Source organism: Sphaerodactylus townsendi, linkage group LG12, assembly GCF_021028975.2.
Source record: "Sphaerodactylus townsendi isolate TG3544 linkage group LG12, MPM_Stown_v2.3, whole genome shotgun sequence".
Taxonomy (NCBI): Eukaryota; Metazoa; Chordata; class Lepidosauria; order Squamata; family Sphaerodactylidae; genus Sphaerodactylus; species Sphaerodactylus townsendi.
The window spans coordinates 48,631,807-48,653,093 of record NC_059436.1 but is presented as its reverse complement, the minus strand read 5'-3'; the positions used below and the strand labels follow the sequence as shown (position 1 = coordinate 48,653,093).

General features: G+C 55.7%; 2 protein-coding genes across 3 annotated transcripts in view; one reads left to right on the top strand and one right to left on the bottom strand.

Moving 5' to 3' along the window:
• Positions 1-653, top strand: part of SETX (senataxin) — an 83,254-nt gene extending 82,601 nt beyond the window's left edge. Inside the window, 1 exon segment of the mRNA XM_048512157.1 lies at positions 551-653. Within this exon segment, the coding sequence (XP_048368114.1) occupies positions 551-653 (103 nt within the window).
• A 5,000-nt stretch (positions 654-5,653) lies between these two features.
• Positions 5,654-21,287, bottom strand: part of LOC125441483 (netrin-G2-like) — a 128,738-nt gene continuing 113,104 nt past the window's right edge. Inside the window, exons 8-10 of one of the 2 annotated variants that reach the window (XM_048512091.1) lie at positions 18,147-18,191; positions 7,617-7,691; positions 5,654-5,812 (exon numbers count right to left, since the gene is read on the bottom strand). In XM_048512091.1, the coding sequence (XP_048368048.1) occupies positions 5,718-5,812; positions 7,617-7,691; positions 18,147-18,191 (215 nt within the window). In that variant the 3' untranslated portion in view covers positions 5,654-5,717. The remainder of the gene's footprint in view (positions 5,813-7,616; positions 7,692-18,146; positions 18,192-21,287) is intronic. The other variant, XM_048512092.1, reaches the window with a different exon arrangement.

The window sequence follows — 21,287 nt, the reverse complement described above, 5'->3', positions numbered from 1 at the left end:
CCTGTGAGAACCTGCTGGATCCCACCTCTGAGTGGTGCTCAGGTGTAAAAGTCCTGGTCTGCTGCCTTGATCTTGGCCTAGGACCCTAGGTCTTCCCAAGGGACTTTTACTGCCTTCAGGTACTTGAAGGTCTCTTGCTGCTTTGATGGACACCTGGCTTTCTCTTCTGGGCCCTCGTTCTTGGAATCTCTCTACAGGCCCCCTCCTCTTCTCTCTGTCTCTCTCCCTTCAAACCATCACTTAACATCCGCTTTCAGAAGACCTTTGCCTTCAAGCTCCCCCTCTCCCACAAATGCACCAAACCCAAAACCTTTGAAGACTGTAACTGCCTTTGCGTACTCTTAAGAGCATGTTCTCCCGCCGTCAGAGCCAAGAGGCATTCTCCCCGTCAGTCTCCCTGGCTTTTCTGTTGCTGTTTTGTGTTCCAGACAAAACTGCCTAGGAGTGCTGCAGTTTAACTTCTCAAAAAGGGGCCTGCCTCCCTGGGGCATTTTGTCCAGGGGGAAAAAAAGGAAACAGATTTAAAAAAGCCACTCCCCTTCCTTTTCAGAGCCAGCGAAGTGGACACAGTGGATGGGTTCCAGGGCCGTGAGAAGGACTGCATCATCGTGACCTGCGTCCGAGCAAACAGCACCCACGGCTCCATTGGGTAAGGCAAGCCAAATGCCCCATGGGGGCTTCGACCTGCCACTTCTGACCAGAATCAGCGGGTCGAAATTGAAAGAGTTTTTGGCTAAACATTGAGAAGAACTTCCAGACGGAGCAGTTTCTCATTGGAGCAGGCTTCCTCGGGAGGTTGTGGGTGGAGAGCAGCAGTGGCGTAGTGGTTAAGAGCAGGTGCACTCTAATCTGGAGGAACCGGGTTTGATTCCCAGCTCTGCCGCCTGAGCTGTGGAGGCTTATCTGGGGAATTCAGATTAGCCTGTGCACTCCCACACACGCCAGCTGGGTGACCTTGGACTAGTCACAGTTCTTCCGAGCTCTCTCAGCCCCACCTACCTCACAGGGTCTTTGTTGTGAGGGGGGAAGGGAAAAGAGTTTGCAAGCCCCTTTGAGGCTTCCTACAGGAGAGAAAGGGGGCCTATGAATCCAACTCTTCTTCTTCTTCTTTGGGGTTTTTTAAGCAAAGACTTGATAGCCCTCTGGAGGCCAGGCTGATTCATTGAACTTAGGCAGATCATGAGGGGGGCAGGAAGGGATGAGTCAGCGCTCGGCTCTCATGGCCCTTTCCTACCTGCCCAGGGTAATGCCAATCACTACTTTGAGGAAAGAAGGTACTTTCCTCCAGGACAGATTGGCCAGGGATCCTGAAGGTTTTTTGCCCTCTCCTTGGTATAGAACAGAGGAACCGGGGGTGGGGGGGGGGGGAAGGGAGGGGGTTAGTTGTGAATTTCCCGCATTGCACAGGGGCTTGGACTAGACGACCCTTCCAGTTCTTACATTTCTGAGCAGTTAGAGGAGGCCAAGTTTGTGGGGGCAGCAATCAAAGGATGGTGACCCTGCGCTGTCCCCGACCCCTTTCGGTGTGTTGAGCTGGGGAAGGTGGCTGGAAGATACAGGCCGACAGAGATGTTGACACAATATTACGGAAGCTGCTCAAGCCATGGTCTGGGACTGGAAGCATTTCTAGCCAACCCATCCTCAGGCCGTGAGTTCTAACCTCAGCTGCCCCTGGAGCTTTGAACAGTAAGAACATCATCCCCCCATCCACCCCCCCGGGCTTGCTTCACCCTTCGCACCTCTGCTGCGTTACCTAGACAGAAGTAGGGTAGGCCGGCTTTTTAAAAAGGAAATTTTTTTCCTGTCTCTTGTTTCTTTTAAGAAGGTCACAGCGGCACTTCTGGTACCTTTCTGTTTTGCACGTCACCTTTGAGATGAATAAAACATTCAGTCGCCGTTCTGAAATATTAAAGAGAGTTTTCACAAGAATTAGAACAAATATTAATCCGCTAACAGCCTCTTGCCAGAAAGGCGTCCCAAGGTCCCGACTCGTGAAATGAAGCCGATTCTCTCCCCCACCCCCACCCCCCGTTGGGGGCTATGCTTGTTGTTTGGAAGCTAAGACATGGTAGAGCAGGAATCCGCTGGAAGGTGATGATTTAAGACATAGGTGTCAAACTCGCGGCCCTCCAGATGTTATGGACTACAGTTCCCATGGGGGGGGGTGGGGGGGGGGGGGGGTGGGGGGGGGGGGGGGTGGGGGGGGGGGGGGGTGGGGGGGGGGGGGGGTGGGGGGGGGGGGGGGTGGGGGGGGGGGGGGGTGGGGGGGGGGGGGGGTGGGGGGGGGGGGGGGTGGGGGGGGGGGGGGGTGGGGGGGGGGGGGGGTGGGGGGGGGGGGGGGTGGGGGGGGGGGGGGGTGGGGGGGGGGGGGGGTGGGGGGGGGGGGGGGTGGGGGGGGGGGGGGGTGGGGGGGGGGGGGGGTGGGGGGGGGGGGGGGTGGGGGGGGGGGGGGGTGGGGGGGGGGGGGGGTGGGGGGGGGGGGGGGTGGGGGGGGGGGGGGGTGGGGGGGGGGGGGGGTGGGGGGGGGGGGGGGTGGGGGGGGGGGGGGGTGGGGGGGGGGGGGGGTGGGGGGGGGGGGGGGTGGGGGGGGGGGGGGGTGGGGGGGGGGGGGGGTGGGGGGGGGGGGGGGTGGGGGGGGGGGGGGGTGGGGGGGGGGGGGGGTGGGGGGGGGGGGGGGTGGGGGGGGGGGGGGGTGGGGGGGGGGGGGGGTGGGGGGGGGGGGGGGTGGGGGGGGGGGGGGGTGGGGGGGGGGGGGGGTGGGGGGGGGGGGGGGTGGGGGGGGGGGGGGGTGGGGGGGGGGGGGGGTGGGGGGGGGGGGGGGTGGGGGGGGGGGGGGGTGGGGGGGGGGGGGGGTGGGGGGGGGGGGGGGTGGGGGGGGGGGGGGGTGGGGGGGGGGGGGGGTGGGGGGGGGGGGGGGTGGGGGGGGGGGGGGGTGGGGGGGGGGGGGGGTGGGGGGGGGGGGGGGTGGGGGGGGGGGGGGGTGGGGGGGGGGGGGGGTGGGGGGGGGGGGGGGTGGGGGGGGGGGGGGGTGGGGGGGGGGGGGGGTGGGGGGGGGGGGGGGTGGGGGGGGGGGGGGGTGGGGGGGGGGGGGGGTGGGGGGGGGGGGGGGTGGGGGGGGGGGGGGGTGGGGGGGGGGGGGGGTGGGGGGGGGGGGGGGTGGGGGGGGGGGGGGGTGGGGGGGGGGGGGGGTGGGGGGGGGGGGGGGTGGGGGGGGGGGGGGGTGGGGGGGGGGGGGGGTGGGGGGGGGGGGGGGTGGGGGGGGGGGGGGGTGGGGGGGGGGGGGGGTGGGGGGGGGGGGGGGTGGGGGGGGGGGGGGGTGGGGGGGGGGGGGGGTGGGGGGGGGGGGGGGTGGGGGGGGGGGGGGGTGGGGGGGGGGGGGGGTGGGGGGGGGGGGGGGTGGGGGGGGGGGGGGGTGGGGGGGGGGGGGGGTGGGGGGGGGGGGGGGTGGGGGGGGGGGGGGGTGGGGGGGGGGGGGGGTGGGGGGGGGGGGGGGTGGGGGGGGGGGGGGGTGGGGGGGGGGGGGGGTGGGGGGGGGGGGGGGTGGGGGGGGGGGGGGGTGGGGGGGGGGGGGGGTGGGGGGGGGGGGGGGTGGGGGGGGGGGGGGGTGGGGGGGGGGGGGGGTGGGGGGGGGGGGGGGTGGGGGGGGGGGGGGGTGGGGGGGGGGGGGGGTGGGGGGGGGGGGGGGTGGGGGGGGGGGGGGGTGGGGGGGGGGGGGGGTGGGGGGGGGGGGGGGTGGGGGGGGGGGGGGGTGGGGGGGGGGGGGGGTGGGGGGGGGGGGGGGTGGGGGGGGGGGGGGGTGGGGGGGGGGGGGGGTGGGGGGGGGGGGGGGTGGGGGGGGGGGGGGGTGGGGGGGGGGGGGGGTGGGGGGGGGGGGGGGTGGGGGGGGGGGGGGGTGGGGGGGGGGGGGGGTGGGGGGGGGGGGGGGTGGGGGGGGGGGGGGGTGGGGGGGGGGGGGGGTGGGGGGGGGGGGGGGTGGGGGGGGGGGGGGGTGGGGGGGGGGGGGGGTGGGGGGGGGGGGGGGTGGGGGGGGGGGGGGGTGGGGGGGGGGGGGGGTGGGGGGGGGGGGGGGTGGGGGGGGGGGGGGGTGGGGGGGGGGGGGGGTGGGGGGGGGGGGGGGTGGGGGGGGGGGGGGGTGGGGGGGGGGGGGGGTGGGGGGGGGGGGGGGTGGGGGGGGGGGGGGGTGGGGGGGGGGGGGGGTGGGGGGGGGGGGGGGTGGGGGGGGGGGGGGGTGGGGGGGGGGGGGGGTGGGGGGGGGGGGGGGTGGGGGGGGGGGGGGGTGGGGGGGGGGGGGGGTGGGGGGGGGGGGGGGTGGGGGGGGGGGGGGGTGGGGGGGGGGGGGGGTGGGGGGGGGGGGGGGTGGGGGGGGGGGGGGGTGGGGGGGGGGGGGGGTGGGGGGGGGGGGGGGTGGGGGGGGGGGGGGGTGGGGGGGGGGGGGGGTGGGGGGGGGGGGGGGTGGGGGGGGGGGGGGGTGGGGGGGGGGGGGGGTGGGGGGGGGGGGGGGTGGGGGGGGGGGGGGGTGGGGGGGGGGGGGGGTGGGGGGGGGGGGGGGTGGGGGGGGGGGGGGGTGGGGGGGGGGGGGGGTGGGGGGGGGGGGGGGTGGGGGGGGGGGGGGGTGGGGGGGGGGGGGGGTGGGGGGGGGGGGGGGTGGGGGGGGGGGGGGGTGGGGGGGGGGGGGGGTGGGGGGGGGGGGGGGTGGGGGGGGGGGGGGGTGGGGGGGGGGGGGGGTGGGGGGGGGGGGGGGTGGGGGGGGGGGGGGGTGGGGGGGGGGGGGGGTGGGGGGGGGGGGGGGTGGGGGGGGGGGGGGGGGGGGGGGGGGGGGGGTGGGGGGGGGGGGGGGTGGGGGGGGGGGGTGGGGTGGGGGGGGGGCGAGGGGGGGGGTGCAGGGGGGGGGGGGTGGGAGGGGGGGGGGGGGGGGGGGGGGGGGGTGGGGGGGGGGGGGGGTGGGGGGGGGAGGGGGGGGGGGGGGGGGGGGGGGGGGGGGGGGGGGGGTGGGGGGGGGGGGGGGTGGGGGGGGGGGGGGGGGGTGGGGGGGGGGGGTGGGGGGGGGGGGGGGGGGGGGGGCGGGGGGGGGGGGGGGGGGGGGGGGGGGGGGGGGGGAGGGGGGGGGGGGGGGGGGGTGGGGGGAGGGGGGGATGGGGGGGGGGGAGGGTGGGGGGGGGGGGGATAAGGAACAAAAACGACCAGACCACGTCCACACCGTCCTGGAAAACACCCACCCCCACCCCCACCCTCACCCCCACCCCCATTGGTTCCAGCCACAAAAGCCTTCAACAATACATGGTTAAGTATGTCATCTGTACGCAACCTGATCAAAGCATGCCCCAAAAGATGATCTCACAAACGGCGCCAAGATTAGCCGCTGTAATCTCAGATGTAACGTTTCGTCACTGGTGCATTTTGCAGATCACTTGAAAACCATGTCCCGGGAGCACCCACCATACAGTCAGAACGCTTTCACTGTTTTCGAAGGCACCAGCCTCGGAGTTGTTGCTGCTCTCGGCTATTCGGTACATTACCAAAAGCAACGAGTCTGTGCTAATCGGATGTTCCAAAGGCCTCTGTTATGATGCACGGGGCTGACCAGGATCCCCTGACAAAGCCAATGAATACCCCAATCCCAGATCATCACTATAGCCAGTGTGGTTATTATGCAGTGTGGCCTTGCCTTCCATCAGCATGTTCAAGGGTTTGAAAAGGCACCCCTACTCTTGAGTCATCTATGAACCTCTTCCCTTACCTCGAATGCTTTCAGGAGGTTCTTGTGACCCGCGTTTAGGATCCACCACAGATGGTCTCAGTAAGCTCTCAGCAGCTTGGAGTTGCAGTAGGCAGAAAAAAAACATTTGGTTTAAGGTACTACTGTTGGGTTGTCGCAAAGGGCCTCCAAAGAGAACACGTCGTTTCACTCAAACCCAGCTGCAGCGCATTTAAAAAATGTCATCCGTATTCCTAAAGCCCTAAAGAAGCTAGGAAAACTAGTTCCATGTTCCTTCTCCACACAGGACCCCAGTAGTTTACAGGAGTTTCAAATCTAGCAGCATCCCCATTCTGGTACAAGACACTCCTCACACGGACAACCAGAAAAACTACTCAGATTCTGACGGCTCCTTCCAGGGCAGACTGCTGATTCGTCTCTTAATATGCAGTCAAACACATCTCTAATGTTATCTACCTGTTGCTCAGAGATATGCCCAAGATGTAAAGATTTTTAAAGGCACTTCAGGTCCTTTGTTCTGGGAGGAAGAGAGGCTGTGGCATGATTTAACTGCCACAGCCACTCATGCCCAGGTGCGGCTCAGCAGAAAGGGGATAATTTGGCCAGAACTACTCTTGCTGTTCACTCTGGGGAACATGGGGTTAAAGAGGTTCTGGGACTTAGCCTTGCATCATGAACAGGCTACACTAGAGTTGCCAACCTCCAGGTTGGGGCTGGAGATTCCCCAGAATGACAACTGATCTCCAGTCTACAGAGCCCCTGGAGGAAATCGCAGCTTCAGAGCACAGACTCCAGGGCGCCCCAACCCAGCTGACCTCTCTCTCCTCCCCAAACCCCAACCTCTCCAGGCTCCGTCCCCACATCTCCAGGAATTTCCCAACTCAGAGTTGGCAACCCCAGGTTGAACAATAGTTCCTGGCCTGAAAGCCTGCCCTCTACAAAACCCAGAAACATTGAGTTCGACAGCTTTTAAAAAGTGTTTCCATTTCACATCTCCGAATGCCTGCTAGAAGTGGTCTACTACTCAGTCACCTTTGACCTTAGTTTTGCAGAAGAGTTTTAGGGCCGTGGTGGCGAACCTTTGGCACTCCAGATGTTATGGACTACAATTCCCATCAGCCCCTGTCAGCATGACCAATTGGCTATGCTGGCAGGGGCTGATGGGAATTGTAGTCCATAACATCTGGAGTGCCAAAGGTTCACCACCACTGTTTTAGGGCATCTGAATAAAATCGATTTCAAACTGCTGAAAACATTAAGCCCCGTTTTAATTGTGTCTGCTGGTCTTTGACTGCATAATGAAACCAACCAACTATTTCAAACAGGAGGATCTAAGAACATGTTTGCAAAATGTCACAGAATGCATCAGAACACGAATCTAGACAACCAGCGATTCCCCACGGCGTTCTTCACAGTTTGCGCACACCCTCTACCCACATCGGTCGCACACAGAACAAGCGAAAAGCAAAACACAGACTGGTCACCACAGCAGGAAGCACCTCTATGCTCTCTAAGCAATGCCTCCTCTATGTAGCGCCCTGGCTTCCTTTCTGCCAACACCCATGCAAAGTTGCTGGGGAACCGCATGCTTTCCACGGCCCTCTCGTGTCGCCTCAGCAGAGTGCCAGGAACAATCTCCTTTTGCCATTTATCATTGCCCACTTTGAAGTCTCTGACAAAACCCCGAGGCTCACATCCAGCCTTTGCCGATCGTACCAGCTGTGTGCAGAGGGCACAGACTGACATCAGACAGAGAACAAAGCCCTCCCCTTTGGGGGCCGAGAAGCGACAGCGACGAGTGGAAAGCAAAGCAGCTAGTCTAGCAGCTAAAGCGACTCCTAAACATCACCTGCGTTCAACCCGCGCTGCGACTGAACTAACTCGGCAGCCTGTTTCCTACCTTTGGTCTCAGCCTCAGTCTTGGGCGGGGAGGCATTCACTTGCAAAGAGGCTGAATCGGGCGAGCCGGTCGTTTCTTGCAGAAGCAATACAGAAAAGCCACGTTAGGCTCAGAACGGACAGTTACGGGTTATGCACACTTCTGGAGCTACGCGACACCAGGCGCTTCAGGTGAGGCGAGCACCTGTTGACTCCACTTCTACTATGCCTCTTCCCTGTAGTGGGAGCATCTGGACTTTTCCAGCCTCTATTCATATCCAGAGCTGTATCCAGATAAAGGAGGCCGGAACCATTGGATTCCAATCTAAGCAACATTTCATGTGAATTCTGCCACACTTCTAGAGACATAAATTGGAACTCTGCCTTGGATTCCAGAGGTCCAGACGTGCCACTGAAGTTCCGGGACTCCCAGCAGATTCCAATGGACTGTTGAAACAATGGAGGCGTTGCTGAATGGGTGGGCTACATCCACCCAAGCCTGAAGTGGCCAATTCTGAATTGGAGAATTCCTGGAGATCCAGGGGTGAAGACCAGGAAGGGCATTGGTTTGAAGAGAGAAGGAACTCATCTGGGTAGAATTCCATAGAGTCCCTGTTCCCACCCCCACCCCCCAAGTCACTTTTTAACAGGGGAATGGATCTCGGTAGTCCAGAGATCAGCTATGATTCTAGGAGGTCCCCAGGCCCCAACTGGAGGTTGGCAGCCATCTACCATAAGAACATAAGAACATAAGAAAGACCCTGCTGGGTCAGACCAGAGTCCATCTAGTCCAGCACTCTGCTACTCGCAGTGGCCCCCCAGGTGCCTTTGGGAGCTCACAAGCAGGATGTGAAAGCAATGGCCTTCTGCTGCTGCTCCTGAGCACCTGGTCTGCTAAGGCATTTGCAATCTGAGGTCAAGGAGGATCCAGATTGGTAGCCACAGATCGACTTCTCCTCCATAAATCTGTCCAAGCCCTTTTTAAAGCTATCCAGGTTAGTGGCCATCACCACCTCCTGTGGCAGCATATTCCAAACACCAATCAGACGTTGCGTGAAGAAGTGTTTCCTTTTATTAGTCCTAATTCTTCCCCCCAGCATTTTCAATGGATGAATGAATGCATGTACACACTGGCCTGCAACATACTGAAAAAGGCTTTGAGTCTGTGGCAGAATCATGCCAGAATCCAGCTATCTTACAAAACGTGGTACCAAACTTCATTCGGTACCAGCTTGTCCATATAACTACAGTGGCCAGAGCGAATGGAAGTCAGTCCTAACTCTCTGACATGATGCATCTGCCATTTGCCCCACAATGTGTTGGGACGTATCCCTCCCTTCATCCTTCACTCTGCGGCAAATCCCAAGACTATTGCGTAAAGAGTGAAGGGGCCCTAAACCACGTGGCGTAAAAGCTATTGTTACCATCTAAAACGGGATGAGACATTAGGGTCGACTTAATCTAATGCCTGCCTCGGAATAAAAACAAAAGGGAGTCTTGGAGCAGCTTAAAGATTAATATATTATGTGGACTAGAGACCATTTTATCAGATGTATGAAGGGTGTTCTTATTGGACAGATATGGGGGGAGGAAAACTTTCCAGGCTCAGAGAAAAAAAACTGTAAAGCAGTGGAGTTCAAAAGGCAAACACAACGAAATCCAGACAGTAGCATTTCTATGCAAAATTCAAAACTTTAAACAAACATTGTGACTACCAGCAGTAACCAGAAACTGCAGAATCTTGATAGTTTGTGTTTAATACACCAACAGAAAGGGGAAGACAACCCAGAAACAACAGGTAAACAAAAAGGTTGATAAAAACCCCAGTAATAGAATAACAAGGGGTTACATACTCGACAGAGAGTTTTACCTACATTGCAAATCATTTTTTTAAATCCTTAAAATCAAACGCATTTCGCCAATAGGCCTTTCTTAGTGGCATAACTTTCAAAATACGCACAACCATAAAATGCAATTATTCAAAACATATAAAATAACTGGTTCTGGTGGAGCCTTTCCGAGGAGTTGTGGATTCTTAGGTTATCCTCATTGCATTATCGCAGTTATTTTAACAACGATATCTCCACCAGCTTGATCCAGATATTGAACTCGGACTCTGTTTTTATATGTGTTTCACAGCTTGGTCAGAATTAAAGAGTTATTTTGAGTAGGATTATGGTTTATCATGTGCATGTGTGAGTTCAGGGATCTTGTTCCCTAACGCTGCTCACCTGCATCTGTGGCTGGCATCTTCAGAGGTGTATCACAGAGGGAAGATGCAGGTGAAACGTTAGGAACAAGATCCACCAAACCATGGCCGCGCAGCCCGGAAAACCCACCAGAACCATATAAAATAACAATTCTGACCAAGCTGTGAAACACATATAAAAAGTAGAGTCGGTTTGTTAGCTGGATTAAGTGTTGGAATAATACTTCGTGGTTGGAATAACACATTGTTGGGATAACACAGGTCCATCCAGCATCATTTTGTGGATAGTTCTTACGTGTGGTCCAAATTTCTTAGTGAACAAGGTCAGAATGAATCCAAGCTCTACGGTGCAGACATATCCACATGCAGGAAGGAGGATATATATCATATTGTTATATTCTTCTTCCTGAATGTGAATGTATGCACACCACAGAACTAGGGAGCTAAAAAACGCGGGAGTCCCTTGGCCTAGAAATTGAGCGGTTTGTCTTGCACTATTGGCAATGGAAACACTTCAGTTTCTGATGAAACCGGCTCTAAATCCACAAAAGCTTCTTCCACAAAGAACGGGGTCATCTTTAAGGACCGCATTACCCCATATGTCCCAGCTCGGCCTCTGCGCTGAGCAGAGGCAAATTTACTGGAGGTCCCTGGCCCCTCGATGACGTGGCTGGCCTCCATGCGGACCAGGGCCTTTACGGCTCTGGCACCGGCCTGGTGGAACACTCTCCCTCCAGCTGTCCGGGCCCTGGGGAATTCCGCAGGGCCAGTAAGACTGAGTTGTTCCACCGGGTCTTTGGGGAGACCAGCCGCTGAAGGTGCCCCAGCGCCCTCCCCTTTGCTTTCTATGGGTCCCTAACATCGTCGGGACCCATTATTCTCTCTTTATTTCTTTTTAGGAGGGTCATGTAAGGGTTTCGTGGGGCGCTATTTTAGGTTAAAATTGCTGTTTATATTGTATTTATGTTTTTATATGTGATGTTTTTATACATTATGTTTTTTGTGCACCGCCCTGAGCCCTTCGGGGATAGGGCGGGATATTAAATCTAATAATAAATTAAATAAATAAAAGGTGTCCCAAGATTCGTTTTTGGGTTTTGCAGTATTCTGACACCTCAGGTTGTAATCACAACTCCAACGCTCATTCTGTTTCTCAGACATCGGAAAAACTGTCCGGGTCAGGAAACCTTTGGCAGAGCCGTGCGCTCTTTCTGGCCTAAAATGGTGTGCGTTTGGCACCTCTGACGTGCATATGGAGCGGCAGCCTGTGTCAAGGGCTCCCCCACTCACACCTGCGAGTGTCAACACCTCGGCACAAGTTTCCGGGGGGAGCAGGAGATTTGGCATCTGGGGAAACATCTGCCCGCATTAAAAATGGAGGACATTTTTCAGCAGCCAGAGTTTTCAAAGCAGACCGCAGTCCCTGATGGTCCCAAATCATTGCTGTTCTAACAAAATTTTGTACATTTTGGAAGCACAGACATGTGGAATTTATCTTCCACTAGCCTTGAAGCTTGTTTGAGATTGGTGCACATTCAGGTTCTAATTCCATTGGCTCCCAGTGGAATTCCGGATCGTCTTCAAGGTGCTGGTTTTGACCTTTAAGGCCCTTTAAGGCTTGGGGCCCTCATACCTACGGGACCGTCTCACCCCTTACGCCCCAGAAGTCAGTTGTCCCCGCTTCTGCATGTGTGAGGCTACCTACTGGTGGTCCCCGGCCCCTCCATGATGCGCGGTTGGTTCTTCCACGCTGGCCAGGGCGCTTTACTGCCTCTGGCTCCCCTGCCTGGTGGAACGCTCTTACCACAGCAGTTAGCGCCCTGCAGGACCTTGGAGAGTTCCGCAGGGCCTGCAAAACTGTGTTGTTCCACCGGGCTTTTGTGGGGGCGGCCGCTGAGCCCCCCCTTGTGTTGTCCTGCGCACTGGCTATCTATTGGACCATCTGCCAACCCCCTCCCCTCCCAGGGTTTGATCACTGGGGCTGGGTGCCAGACGTCTTCTATTATTAATTAATTAATTAATTATTGAAGGCTGCTGCTGCTGCTATAGTTTTATAGTTTTAAGGTTTTATATATTTTAATTGGGGCTATTCGATTTGTTTTATTATATTCTTATTTGTTGTACACCGCCCCGAGCCCTCTGGGGGTAGGGCGGTTTATCAAATCGAATAGATGGATGGATGGATGGATGGATGGATGGATGGATGGAGGGAGGGAGGGAGGGAGGGAGGGAGGGAGGGAGGGGGAGGGAGAGATTGATTGATTGATTGATTGATTGATTGATTGATTGATTGATTGATTGATTGATTGATTGATTGATAAGCATACAGCAGTGTTTCCCAAACATTTTTTCTATGGTCCGGTTATTTTAATAGCTCTCCTCCGTGACCCACTAAAAATGTTATGGTCTATTTATTAGTATAATAAAACTAATGTGAATGTCACCCAGCCACGCATCTGCCCGTGCTGGCTCGGCAGGGGCAAGCCCAGCCCTGTGCCGGGCCTCATCGGCACGCGGCAATGTCAGGGAGGCTCCCCGGGGTGCTGCTTCTGCCCCCACCTCCCTCATAGCACCAGCGTCTGCTGCAACCTGTGACTCTGTCCCCGGTCCCTTTCTGGGTGGTCGGTTGACGGGAGGAGCCCCGAAGCCACTGTATTGTTCCAGCTGGTCCGGCTCCAGGGGTGGCGTCCTTCGAGTAATGATGGGGGGGTTGACCCCAGCCCTGGACATTAGGTGACCCAGCATTTTGCTTTCATGACCCAGTGCCAGGTCATGACCTACCATTTGGGAAACGCTGGCTTACAGGCAGGGGTGGAGGGGGAAATGCGCCCAGGGTGCGTGCGTGCCTGCGCCCCTGCCATGGCGCCGCCTGCCCCAGAATGCCCCGCCACACCCCTGAATCGGGGCGCACCCAGGGCATCGCGCCTCCTCCCTGCCCTGTGGGTGCTACGCCACTGCTGACAGGGTGTTTTGTACTGCGCAGGATTTTTATCTGTGTTATTAAAGTCTGTTTTTCAGATACCTGTTGGTACTTTTGTAATGTCCAGTTTTGGACACATACTATACATATAACAAGACTTCAATTGAAAATAGACACCGATCGCTGCACTACATCTTCAGTGTCATTTCTATTGGGTTGCACTGTGTGCACGGATCCCCACCTAATTCAAATGGTGTATTCAATGTGCTTATTTGAGACCTGAGGGGTGCACAGTCGTGCCGAGCTTGAGAAGACTCATTGCTGGCTAACTGCGTTTGGTAAGGAAGGGCGGAGAGGCCGGGGTTTTCGTGCCTGTTTTCAGATCGGACAATGATCCTGTCCTGAGTGCAACTCTTCCGTTTCCTGTCAATAAACTGGATTTCATTTGCAACCGAGCCTACTGTATGGGGAAACCTAGAGAACACGGCCCGAGGCAGGCCGCACGCACAGAGCCGTTCATCCTATTCAAGACAATCCAGGAGCTCCAAGGGTCACGGGGAGTTCTGGATGGATCTGAAAGCTGCTGAAAAGAACCCCTCGAGGACATCCTTAACAACTCGGCAGCAAACTCTTCATCCACACCCACTCTGTAGGTCCATGAAAACATAGGAGTGGGAAGAACTGTGATTAATTCCAAATTCAACAAGTCATGTTAAGGAGGAGAGACAAAAAACCGATTCAGATAGAAACGTCCTTCTCCAGCAGTGGTGTAGGAGGTTAAGAGCTCATGCATCTAATCTGGAGGGAACGGGTTTGATTCCCAGCTCTGCCGCCTGAGCTGTGGAGGCTTATCTGGGGAATTCAGATTAGCCTGTGCACTCCCACACACGCCAGCTGGGTGACCTTGGGCTACTCACAGCTTCTCGGAGCTCTCTCAGCCCCACATACCTCACAGGGTGTTTGTTGTGAGGGGGGAAGGGCAAAGAGATTGTAAGCCCCTATGAGTCTCCTGCAGGAGAGAAAGGGGGGATATAAATCCAAACTCTTCTTCTTCTTCTTCCAGCTGCTATGGGTGGATCATAAAGAATTTAGAGCAGGGGTGTCAAACATGTGGCCCAGGGGCCGGTTCCAGCCCCTGAAGGGGGGTTATCAGGTTCGCGAGCCAACTGAAACAACTTCTCCCCTGCTCCTGGCAAGCCCGCACCCACCCACGCACCCACCTACCCACTTCAGATCAGGAGCAAGAGGAGGTTACCTCTGCTGCCTTGCGGGCCTGATAAACCCTTTTACAGCCACTCCACCCTGCTGCAGGCTCACCAGTCCGGGAACCCCTCCCTCAGTGCTGTTCCCAGCCAGTCAAGGCAGCCCTCCCCCTCCCCCCGGCCCAGCCCTCCCCAGTCGCACTGAAGAAGAAGAAGAAGAAGAAGAAGAAGAAGAAGAAGAAGAAGAAGAAGAAGAAGAAGAAGAAGAAGAAGAAGAAGAAGAAGAAGAAGAAGAAGAAGAAGAAGAAGAAGAAGAAGAAGAAGAAGAAGAAGAAGAAGAAGAAGAAGAAGAAGAAGAAGAAGAAGAAGAAGAAGAAGAAGAAGAAGAAGAAGAAGAAGAAGAAGAAGAAGAAGAAGAAGAAGAAGAAGATTATATCCCCCCTTTCTCTCCTGCAGGAGACTCAAAGGGACTTACAATCTCCTTGCCCTTCCCCCCTCACAACAAACACCCTGTGAGGTAGGTGGGGCTGAGAGAGCTCCAAAGAACTGTGACTAGCCCAAGGTCACCCAGCTGGCGTGTGTGGGAGTGCACAGGCTAACCTGAATTCCCCAGATAAGCCTCCACAGCTCAGGCGGCAGAGCTGGGAATCAAACCCGGTTCCTCCAGATCAGAATGCACCTGCTCTTAGCCACTACGCCACTGCTGCTCCATACATGGCCCTCATAACAAATGGGTTTGACACCCCCGATTTAGAGGGTTTGCTTTTAAAAAAACGGCACACCGCAAGCACACTTTCAAGGTGCGCAACAGACGCGGCCCTGTTGAACTGGGAAACAGGAGCCAGCCGGCGTTAACGGAGCGTTCGGTTAGAATACCAAACCAGGCCCCCGTGCAAATTGGCAAGGGCTTAATTAGAGGCACAATATTAAAAAAAAACAACCCTGCCCTGGAGGCATTTAGCTTTCTGGCTCAGCATTCCAGAACGGGGGGAATTATTCATTCCCTTTATCCGGAGACATTTAGCCTCGTGTCTCTGTGACTCTCATGGATGATTTTACTTTGCAAAAGAGCAAGCGGGAGGGAAAGGCAGCCCTTGGATACCTTTCCTCCGGCCTAAGCTGCCTGGATACAGGAGGGATTGCCAGCTTCTAGATGTGAGCTGGGGAATCTCCCAGAATTACAACCGATCTCCGAGTCAACAGAGATCAGTTTCCTGGGAGATCATGGTTGCTTTGGAGGGTGGGGGCTCTGGCATTACATTCCACTGGGGTCCCTCCCCGTTCCAAACCTTACCCTCTGTAGGGTCTGCCCCCAAATCTCCAGGTATTGCCCAATCAAGAATTGGCAACCTCCAGGCAGAGGTGGGATCCAGCAGGTTCTCACAAGTTCCCGAGAGTAGGTTACTAATTATTTGTGTGTGCCGAGAGGGGGTTACTAACTGGTGATTTTGCCACGTGATTTTTGCCTTAGTTACGCCCCTCCTCTCAGCAGTAGCGCACAGAACTTGAAGCAGTCTAGCAGGAAGTGCACCGGCGTGCATGGCAGCCTGCGCGCATTATTTTCCCACCCAAGGGATCACCACATGCAGCGAGCTGTGTCCTTGCTACAGCCTCAGCCCCAGGGAATGCCCTGCCCCTGGAATGCCCCTTCGGGCCCCCCCATCGCGTCTCCCGCCCATTTATCCCTAACTGGCGCTACGCCACTGTTTGAATCCCACCACCATGGGAACCTGTTACTAAAATTTTTGGATCCCACCACTGCCTCCAGGTATTGCCCAATCTCCAGGTATTGCCCAATCAAGAATCAGTTGAGGCCAATTTACTGGTGGTCCCTGGCCCCTCAATGATGTGGCGGGCCTCCACACGGGCCAGGGTCTTTACGGCTCTGGCCCCGGCCTGGTGGAACACTCTCCCTCCAGCTGTCCGGGCCCTGCGGGATCTTGGTGAGTTCCGCAGGGCCTGTAAGACGGAGGTGTCCACCGGGCCTTTGGAGGGACCAGCCTCGCCTGAAGGTGCCCCTCTTTTGGCTCTCTTTGGCATCTGGGCCTCCTTCTTAGATCAAATGTCATCGGGACTCACTCGGTCCCTGCCTCTTGGGGAGGATTTTAAATATGGGGTTTTGTTGAATGCCTCTTATCGCTGTTTTTTAAAAGGTTTTAGCAATTATATTTAAAACTGTACTGAGATTTTATGTTGTACACCACCCAGACCCCCTTGGGGATGGGGTGGTATAAAAATCTAAACAATAAATAAATAAACCCTACTGCCAGGACTATCGGCAATCAAACTGTGCCCTCTTGGAGACACTGGGACTGGCTGGCCGGTCTGCCCGTGGACTGCATTTCCAGCTTCCCATCTGACAACTACAATAGGATAAGCACTATGTGATGATGGAGGAAGTAGAGGCCTAGCTTTATAAAATGGCACCCGGGGCAAGCCCTCGGCACGGCCCCCGACAGCTGCACCCAGTCCCCAAACTTCACATGTATATCAGGGGAGGACCGGGCCTATTTGACACTAGTTCAACAGGTCCGGCTTTAAACTTAAGACTTTTAGCCTGCAGTTTAAAGCTCAATCCAAGCCTCTCTGAGACCAGGATCAGACAGAACACCGGGATCTGACTGGCTCTGGCTTTATACTGGTGGCTCCACTCCCAAGCTCCACATCCAGTAAGGTAGACCTGCATGGATTTTCCCATGCCAACTCAGACAAGATCCTGGAATAGCCGAGTTGATTCTTCATGTGTCCACCCTATTCAGAGGGACTAAGGACCACCTTGCTACATCAAAAGCGTGTGGGTATAGGAAGTATAGTTGCCAACTCCAGGTTGGGAAATTCATGGAGGTTTGGGGCTAGTAGCTGGGGATGGGGGGGTTAGGGTAGGGACCTCAGCGAGGTACAATCTCATATACCCCATCCTCCAAAGATTTCCTCCATTTATTTTAAATCAACAATTGAATATCGTTATAACGCTCTAGCAGTTTGAGGTTCTCTGAATTCCCAGCTTTCATTTTTTTTTAAAGTTTCCAGACTCTTCTATTTCCTCTTATGTCACAGCAACGGCACTAGCTACTAGAGACTTACTTTTTGTTTGTAAACGAAAGCTGGAAATTCAGAGTGCCCGATACACAGATTGTTAGACTGTTATAACACTATAACAGTGATAGCGAACCTTTTCAAGACCGAGTGCCCAAATTGCAACCCAAAACCCACTTATTTATTGCAAAGTGCCAACACAGCAATTTAACCTGAATACTGAGGTTTTAGTTTAGAAAAAAAATGATTGGCGCTGAGGCGTGTGTTACTCAGGAGTAAGCTTGGTGGTAGTCGGTGGATTTGTTTGAAGCCACTGTGCAACTCTTCGAACGGGTGAATCCCGACCCTAGCAGGGTTTACTCAGAAGCAAGCCCCATTGCCAGCAACCAAGCTTACTCCCAGGTAAAGAATCGCGCTTTAGTTCTTTGCATGAAAACCAGTGGGGTTTAACAGCGCTTAACAGGGTTACCTATTCTGTCCCCAAAACTAGGTCTTAGGTTTAATGCTTATAATCAAGCCCAGTGGCCCAGGCCAGCCTAGATGTATGTGTGTGTGTGTGTGTGTGGGGATTTCCCTCCCACATGACGAACTCTGTTTGTGCGTGCCCATAGAGAGGGCTCTGAGTGCCACCTCTGGCACCCGTGCCATAGGTTCGCCACCACTGCACTATAACAATATTCAATTGCGGCATGGCGGGATGGGAGGAAAAGCTGGCTTGGGACCTGGAAAACTAAACATCCACTTGGACGGGCTGCCGTCCAAAGCAGGGGAAATGCTGGAAAGTTCAGAAATGTGTCCCAACACATCCCAACAGCATTGAACCCCCGGGCAAATAACCCACACAGAAATGGAGTCTGGGGATAAAAGTTTCCTGCTGCCAAATGACAACGTTTTTGGCCTGCGCCAAACGGTTAAAGCATAGGTGTCAAATTCGCGGCCCTCCAGATGTTATGGACTACAGTTCCCATAATCTCCTGCCAGCATCATGCTGGCAGGGGATTGTGGGAACTGTGATCCATAACATCTGGAGGGCCGCGAATTTGACACCTGTGGGTTAAAGGGTAGATTTGTGCAACCGCAGCCCATATAATCTGCCTTTGTCTCTTGGTCACTGCTTTGGGACAGTTACGGAGAAAAGCAACCACACGTTGGGAAAACAGAAATGGAAGTCTCGCTTGCAAATACCTGTTTTCCCTGAAGCAGGAAGTTCGTCAGGCTGCCCTGCACCAGCTGCTCAGAAGGTACAAAAGAACCACAGGTACACACGTTAAAAGACAGTCAAGAGCTTTTCAACAAATCCAAAACGTTTTCCCAAGGACAATTCTAACTGCCCACTTCAGAGGAAATTTGAAGCATGGCGGTTGGTTAGTTGGTTGAGGTCACATGATATCGATAGGGTTGCAAACTCCGATTGGCTCACAGGACAAATTGCTCAATAAGTTAATCAGCTAAAGGTTTGGTTGATTAATTGGTAGGCCCAAGTATAGGACTCCAACTGGAGAACAAAAAATGTCCCGGCCCCTTTAGTAGAGGCTTAATAATATGTAATTTACCAAGGTGATATTGTTTACCTGCTTGCCTAGAAAAGCTGCCCTTTTCTACACATAAAGACTCTGCTAAAGGGGCAAGATACGTATCTCCAGCCATATTGGGAACCCCAGGCCATTTCTGCACAGTCAAAATATCCCGGGATAGAACTGGGATAGAACTGGGATCCTACATACCGTGGCTAATTTGTCGCAGTTGTCCTTCTGCACATCTCCCAGGTGCTTCCAAGCAGTCGAGGCAGAAGCGGTACGTAATGCCCCAGCTGTTTCCGCACTAGCCCACATCTTTTTCCATTTGCATCGTGATCTCTTTCACGCATGTGATGACAACCTCCGTTTCCCGCATTCTGATTGGCTGACTCTCCCCCCCCATTCCCCTACTCACTTTAACTAGTTTAATTTGAAATGACTTTGAGCCCAAAAATCCTTCCCTGTTGATAAGAGGGCGGCTATCCTCCCAAGCAGCCATGAATTTAAAGACAGATAAGGGGGGGGGCAAACAGGAGAGGAGGGCACTGATCCTCTAAAGCAGCCATGGATGTAAAACAACAGATGGGAAGGCCGGGTAAACAGAGGGGGGGAATGATCCTCAAGTAGACGCGGATTTTAAACATGATAAAAGGGGGGGGGGGCAAACAGGAGAGGAGGGCACTGATCCTCTAAAGCAGCCATGGATGTAAACACAGATAAAAGGGCCGGCAAACAGGAGGGGGGGAATGATCCCCTCAAGTAGACGTGGATTTAAACACAGATAAAAGCAGGGGGGGGGGCAACAGGAGAGGAGGGCAATGATCCTCTCAAGCAGCCATGGATTTAAACACAGGTGGGGGGGGCAGGACGGACGAAAAGCAAGCACTTACTAAGCCAATGCAAAAGTTTGCTGCTCCCAGAGCCTGTTGATTGGTGGGGCAGGCCACAGCAGTGAGGCTGGAAAAATAGAGTACCTCTGCCCTGGTTCTGCTCCCAAGGGGTTTGCATGGCGCAGCGGGGTCACACAGGAGCATTTTAAAAAGTACCACCTCTTTGGCTGTTTTTGAAAGTCGCCGGGCCAAGGGGAAATAGCGGTGCAAAACAGGGGCAGACCCTGTGCAGATTCGGGAACCGTGCGGAATTCCCGGCTGCACAGGGATATTTTCTGTGCTCACCCCGGGATATTTTGACTGGGCAAAAACAACCCTAGTTAACCAACAAAATTTAGCTAGCATGGCTTAAGGGCACCAAGTTTATTTCTTGAGGCTCTTTTGGTTGTGGTGTGTTACTGTCATAGAGAATTAAAAAATATTAAACCCTGCCTTCCATGTTAATATTGCGCATGATCCAGACAAAGTGACTTACTTTTACCTTTAATCTGTTTCACTGCAGAAGGTAATAACTGGCTTGACTCTGTCTCACTGAAACCAATGGGCCTCAAACATGCTTACATACTTAATTGGAATTGAACACCACAGGATTTTATCAGACACACTCCCAAGTAAATGCGCACAGAACAACAGCCCCTGCTTATTAAATTGGAAACTTCCTCATTTCCACAAGTATCCCAGAAAGTGTTGGGCAATACCTGCCTGTTATTTAAATTTAAATGACAATTGAGTAACAGGCCAAAAGGTGTGCAGTTAACTAAAAGTTCTTTCCCCTGAGGATCTCCTACTAAGACCACCCCACAAAAGATGTCTGTCACGCGTAGCATGTTCAAATCCTATCCTAGAAACCAGCGGCAGTGCAAGGGGGAACTGTGCCTAGGGCGTGTGCGCACCCTGTGCCCCTGCTGCAGTGCCAGAACGCCCCCATCCCAGAACACCCCCGTGTCCCATGGGTGCTACGCCACTGCTGGGAACCAACTAACCATGAAAAGCCAAGGAGTAAATCGAAGTTCCAGCATCTACTAAAGCAGATAGCTCTTACTGAGAAAATGCCCAGAGTTACACACAGGAAGGAGAAGTAGGTGAACATGTGGGGTTGGGCATTGTATGTGTTTGCCATTTAAAAGCTCCTAGTTGCCCCTAACGCTTACAGAAGGCAGAACTGCGGCTCACTAACTCTGCAAGCGAGGCACGGGTGCAAAGCGCTGCAGCTGCCCATTCCAGACCTTGAGCAGCACAAATTTTTTTTCCTGCAAGATGCAAACATGGATAGAAATCACATCAGCCTTGGAGTGCGTCCCAAGTATAGAATCCACGCTTCAGTGTTACCAGAAATCCCAGCCAGGAATCGAAATGCTCGCCGCGTACATGATGGGAATATATATTTCAGGGCAGAAGGATACATTTGTCAAATTTCCACTTGACGAACGACTAATCTGAGTTGCTTCAGGCGATGCGGGAGCTCAACCATAATCAGCCCAAGGATTGGCTAACCCAATTTAAGACCCACTAGGGCTGGCCTTTACTTTGGAATATGCTTCCAGTATTTTCAAGCAGTACAGTTTCAAACATTCTGTGTTCCACAACGGCTTTTCAGCTACAGAATTCCCGCAATGGAACTGTAGCACACTGCACAACAGCTAGGGATGTGCGGTGAATTAGGGTCAGACAAGGATCCGGGAGGACCAGATTCAAATCTCCATTCGGCCACAGAAGCTTGCTGGGTGCCTTGGGGTTAGTCACACAGCCTCAGGAGCAGCAGTGGCGTAGTGGTTAAGAGCAGGTGTACTTTGATCCAGAGGAACCGGGTTTGATTCCCCGCTCTGCCACTTGAGCTGTACAGGCTTATCTGGGGAATTCAGATTAGCCCGTGCACTCCAACACATGCCAGCTGGGTGACCTTGGGCTAGTCACAGTTC